At 33.4% G+C, this 5,551-nt stretch overlaps 1 protein-coding gene across 2 annotated transcripts; it reads left to right on the top strand.

Annotated features, from left to right (window-relative positions):
* On the top strand, positions 7 to 5,494 carry LOC107626115 (sodium/hydrogen exchanger 2). Of its 2 annotated transcripts, none has more exons than XM_016328901.2 (15): positions 7 to 173; positions 514 to 721; positions 813 to 931; positions 2,029 to 2,126; positions 2,925 to 2,984; positions 3,094 to 3,140; positions 3,224 to 3,418; positions 3,555 to 3,601; positions 3,762 to 3,828; positions 3,917 to 4,017; positions 4,118 to 4,219; positions 4,305 to 4,443; positions 4,535 to 4,597; positions 4,732 to 4,815; positions 5,070 to 5,494. In XM_016328901.2, the coding sequence occupies exons 2-15, from the start codon at positions 542 to 544 to the stop codon at positions 5,340 to 5,342; spliced, it is 1,575 nt and encodes a 524-aa protein (XP_016184387.1). In that variant the 5' UTR covers positions 7 to 173; positions 514 to 541; the 3' UTR covers positions 5,343 to 5,494. The 2 variants fall into 2 exon arrangements, with proteins under 2 accessions (XP_016184387.1, XP_016184388.1); XM_016328902.2 differs by lacking the exon at positions 7 to 173 and adding an exon at positions 296 to 444.

Here is a 5,551-nt window from a genome sequence, read left to right as displayed (position 1 = left end):
TTCCGGACTCTTAGTTGATGCTCTCATTAACTTTCACAAGACGCAACACCATCTCTCTCTCTCTCTCTCTCTCTCTCTCTCTCATTGATTTCAATTTGTTTCATTGTTGGTGATTACAAAAAAACAACTTGTTACGCTTATGAAGCTCACCTACTAATTCAACCTCCTTCAAGGTAAATCACTTCTTTTATTTATTTATTTATTTTTTAGAAATTCCCTTTTCTTCAGTATTTTTAGAAATATATTATTTACATTATTATAGTTGCAATACAAAAAATGAATGGAACAAGAACTAAAAGTCAAATCCTCAAAAAGCATATTATTGTTCTTCAGCTAGCAGTGTTTGTTTTGTGCTTTGCTTTCTTGAAACCTAAAATCAGAATTGATCAGCCTCATAAGAAGAACAATAAGCAAGAATCCAAACAAAATTTTCAATTTTAAACGGTACTACTGCAATTTAGATGCTGAGTTAATTGTTGAATGTTGAAGTGATTGATTGTGTTGATGTTGCAGAAAGAAAGAAAGAAAGAGCCATTGAACGATGATGGCTTTGAATTCAAGCTTAGGTGTTATGAAATTGGAGTTGTTTTCGTCGTCGCCGGATTCAGCCTCTGTGGATTCCATTACTCTGTTTGTGCTTCTTCTTTGTGCTTGCGTTCTCATTGGCCATCTTCTAGAAAAGAGTCGATGGATGACTGAGTCAGTTGTTGCCCTAATTATTGTGAGTTAGCATCACAAACTTCCTTTTCTCTTTTCAGTTTTCATCATGCAATTTTTTGTTGCAATGTGCATTAATGTTCTTGTGATTTTAGGGTCTTTTCACCGGGACCATAATTCTAATGACAACTAGGGGGAAAAGTTCGCACATTTTGGTGTTCGATGAGGAGCTTTTCTTTATTTATCTTCTTCCGCCAATTATATTCAATGCAGGGTAAGTTTGGTTATATATAATTGATTCAAGACCTAAAATCGATCAAAATCATAATAATTTTGAAAAAATTGGAATTGGATCCTATTTCACTGTTTTGGTTCTCAAGGTAAAACAATACTTTATCCAGTTTGGATTGGATTGTAATCGGATCCTGTTTCTAGCAAGTGATGGATTGAATCCAACTGACCAGTTAGCTTGCACTCAATCTGGTAGGATTTAATAACTATAGAAGTATATAGATATAAATATTTTGTTTTGGTGACTATATAGATATAGATATGAAAAAAAAAAGGATAATATTATTTTTTTATTATCATACCAATACTTTTTATTTATAATATGTTTAACACATTATATAATTTACTTTATTTTATACATTATTTTTTTTAACCTAAATAAGGATTTTGTAGTTGTGAAATGAATTGTTATGTAGTTATTTATTTTATCAACATATACATTTATCTTTGAATACGTTCCAAATTGTTACAAATTATAATTTTTGCTTACCCCTGCATCTTCCTTCATTTTTTATTTTATTTTGTAAATATTAGTTAAAGAATGCAAGTTTTGGATTTTATTGAAGCTAAAGGAAGAGTGGTTATCACGCAATATTTTATTTCTTCTCCTAAAATTTAAGCATACATTTTTAAAGTATCACTAATAAAATTCAGTTATATAAACTTACTAATTGAGAAGAAATTGAACTAGGAAATGGTTGCAAAATAAAAACAAAGTTGGTTTTATCTTTTTTTTTTTTTTTTCTTCTTCCTTTCCTCTTCCATTTCAATGTTAGTGTTTTAGAAATTGAATTATTGTATTTATCGTATAATTTCTAAAGATGAATTGATCAATGATCAATTATTTATTCTTTGATTACTTTTCGATGAAATAATGAAACAAAGAAATTTATTACATATCAATATACCGAAAATAAAACAAATTTTTGTTAAATAACTATATTTTTTTTATTCATAATTCTCCTGCTATTATTTGTGAACTTGTAGCAGTAGAAAGGTTGTCAACATATGTTATTTAATAATAGGTTATTTTCTAGCTTCTCTGACTCCAATTCTCCTTTTATGTTGTGTTTTTATCAGGTTCCAAGTGAAAAAGAAACAATTCTTTCGGAACTTTTTGGCCATTATTTTGTATGGTGTTATTGGAAGTTTAATATCATTTCTCATCGTATCTCTTGGTATGTTTATGTAAATATCTTAAGCCTACTCTAACATATATAAGAATTTTTTATTCTGAATTTTCTGTAAATGTGTCTAACTTTCAACGGGTAAAAGTATTTACATTAGATTTATTTAGCAGTTCAATTATCACGGTAAAAAGAGATTTTGCCTTTGTAGTTCATGATAGTACCCTCTTGTTTTAAGCATGTTTCTCTGTTTATAAACAATGGGTCTCATGTATATGTGGACTGGTGGAAATGGGAAAGGATTTGATAAGCAAACTAGGACAGACGCAATTAATGAGAAATGAAGGAAAGGAACAATACTGTGCTGTTGTGATTTTTCTAGAGTTCAATAACACAAAGGAATGTCATCAAATAAAGTGTAGTGAAATCTTTATAGAAATTTCATATTCCTTGGGGCTTTCATACTTTTTTAATGTATGTGTAGGTGGGTTGTTTTTCTTCTGTTTGTATGATTGGTTTATTTTGTATGAACTCTGTATGTTACTCTACTTAACAAAAAGAAAAAAAAGGAACTTTTATGTCTTTTACAGATTGATGATGCTACTTAATTTCTAAACTATCATGTACGGTGTTTTCCCCATCCATGTAGTATTGTCTTCTGGATAGAAATCTAGCAGAATAATGCCAACTTTGACTTGTACTGTGAAAAAAAAAATATTTTTCCACTTATTTTTTTTACTTAGAAAAGTTTCTTGTTACTTCTAGAGCAATTATGTGTGGACATGTTATGTCTTTATAATTTACCATGGTCCTCCTAACTATTTATAGAACTATAAATTTATGATTCAGGTTCCTTACAGTTGTTCAAAACATTGGATCTGGATTTGATGGAATTGGCAGATTATTTTGGTAATTTCTTACCTTATGAGTCCTATAACATGACGTCAAGTGAGAGTTTATAAATTATAGTTGTTTTACATTCTTGTCTGCTGCTAAACTGTTTGTTCTCTAACTGTAGCACTCGGAGCTGTATTCTCAGCGACAGATTCTGTGTGCACATTACAGGTGAGTGTGTGTAAAGGAAAAGATACTTAGTTATAAAACCGGCGGAGGAAAGCCGATGCTTAGTTTTCGTTCTTATGTTGCAGGTGCTTAATCAGGAAGAGACACCTCTCCTATATAGTCTAGTTTTCGGTGAAGGCGTGGTCAATGATGCAACTTCCGTGGTTCTTTTCAACGCAATCCAGAAATTCGACCTCTCACATATCACCTCAGTCAATGTCATGCAGTTCATCGGCAATTTCTTTTATTTATTCCTGACAAGCACTTTCCTGGGAGTAGCGGTATGCTCCTCTCCTCTGCATATTTGTCTGCTTATAATCTGTGTTCCGTATTGTCTATTGACATTATTGAGTCTCTATCGCATAAAACATGCTTGTAATGATCTTTATCTTCGTACCATATATCATTTTTTTTCAGGTTGGCTTGCTCAGTGCTTACATTATAAAGAAGTTGTACTTTGGCAGGTACATCATGCTAGAACTCTGTATTGATATCTTTTTCATATCGGTCTGTTTGATTATCATATTGTATAGAGTATAAATATCCTTTATTATTATTATTATTATTATTATTGGCTGTAGTTGAATCTGATCTTAGTTTCTTGTGGATGGTACTCGGTATCAGGCATTCAACTGACAGAGAAATCGCGCTTATGATCCTGATGGCTTACTTCTCTTATATGTTGGCTGAAGTAAGTGTTTCTTAAGCTAGATTTATATTTCTTAATGTGTCTACATGTTCCTGTTCTAACTAAAATGTTGACAACTTTTATCTTCCAGCTTCTTGATTTGAGTGGGATCCTTACTGTGTTCTTTTGTGGGATTGTCATGTCACACTATACCTGGCATAATGTTACCGAAAGTTCTAGGATCACAAGCAGGTAATATAAGCTACCATGCATTTCGTCGAGTTCTCCAGTATGCGAATATAGTTATTGTCATGTCATCGTCCTTCTAATGTTGTTAATCCACATGTGATAGGCATGCTTTTGCAACCTTTTCTTTCGTGTCCGAGATTTTCATCTTCTTGTATGTTGGTATGGATGCCTTGGACATGGAGAAGTGGAGATTCGCCAGCAATAGGTATTGATCAGATACACTCGTCATCTTTACATATTGGCATAAATTTAAAAAAAGTTTATATTGATTTGATTTTTGTTTCATGCAGTCCATGGACATTACTTGGGGCCTGTGGAATACTGCTTTGCTTGGTTCTGCTCGGAAGGGCCGCTTTCGTGTTCCCCCTTTCATTCATAGCTAATTTGTTCAGGAAATCCAAGGCTGATAAGATTGCATTCAAGCAGCAGGTAAGTGTATTGTATTTGTTCCAAGTAAGCAAGTATTTCATTACCTTGAATTGCAAGCTAAGTCTTAATCACTTGTGCATGTTTCAAACAGTTTGTAATATGGTGGGCCGGGCTCATGCGAGGCGCTGTCTCCATTGCACTTGCATATAATAAGGTATAACCGTATAAGAATGATCATATTATGTGCGCGGATTCATCAAATCACAAGAGTCGTTGCTATTTTTTTTATGAATTCGATTTGGGATGGTGATATTATGTGCTAAAACGAGGTTGCTTTTGCGTGTTCAGTTTACTAGAAAGGGGCATACTCAACTGCAAGGGAATGCTATCATGATCACCAGCACCATCACAGTTGTTCTATTCACTAATGTGGTAAGAATCCTTCAAAGTATAAGCGTGCGCATTTGTGTCTATACTCGATTGTTATGAATCCAATACCTGAGAGAGAGTCCCACATCAGGGGCCAACACCTGAAGATTGGTCATTATATTGGTGCTTTTATTGAGAGTTGGCTAGCCGAAAAGGGCTACCTATGGAGGGTTCTAATCAGAAGAAGATTTTAATAGATAACTTTCAATATATTTCTTGTGATTTTTAATCTGAATATTGTTTATTGATGAATGCAGGTGGGTGGATTACTAACCAAGCCTCTAATAAGGTCATTGCTCGGTGGGAACTCAATGTCATCTGACTCATTTTCTTCCAAGACACTGCCACTTCTCTCAAGTAGACAAGAATCAGAATCCAACATAGATACCGGCAACCCCATCGATTCAAGCCAAGTTGTCCACCATTATTGGAGAAGGTTCGACGACAGGTTCATGCGTCCGATGTTCGGAGGCAGAGGGTTTGTACCTGTCGTTCCAAGTTCACCTACAGAAGATAGCAGTCTACATTAGTATCTGCTAAAAGCAAAAAGATTTTTTAGTGTGTTAGACGTACATACATGGTAATGGTGCTGCTGACTACTTTGTCACATAGGAATTAGGAAGAAAAGTTAGTTGCTTTACTAAGTTTTTTGTTTTGTTTTTTTGTTTTTTGTTTTGTTTTGTTTTTTTTTTTTTTCACGGAGAGGAATATGTATATCGATATATAAGTACAGTTTGTA

This window comes from Arachis ipaensis, chromosome B02, assembly GCF_000816755.2.
Source record: "Arachis ipaensis cultivar K30076 chromosome B02, Araip1.1, whole genome shotgun sequence".
In the NCBI taxonomy this organism is placed as follows: domain Eukaryota; kingdom Viridiplantae; phylum Streptophyta; class Magnoliopsida; order Fabales; family Fabaceae; genus Arachis; species Arachis ipaensis.
Note: the sequence above shows the minus strand (reverse complement) of the source record. Positions and strands in the feature narration are given on the sequence as shown.

Excerpts from the sequence above, each read along its gene's own strand:
- LOC107626115 (XM_016328901.2), top strand. The coding sequence starts at position 542 with ATGATGGCTTTGAATTCAAGCTTAGGTGTTATGAAATTGGAGTTGTTT. Across the intron at positions 2,985-3,093 it reads GGAATTGGCAGATTATTTTG|CACTCGGAGCTGTATTCTCA; the intron begins GTAATTTCTTAC and ends CTCTAACTGTAG. Across the intron at positions 3,141-3,223 it reads ATTCTGTGTGCACATTACAG|GTGCTTAATCAGGAAGAGAC; the intron begins GTGAGTGTGTGT and ends CTTATGTTGCAG.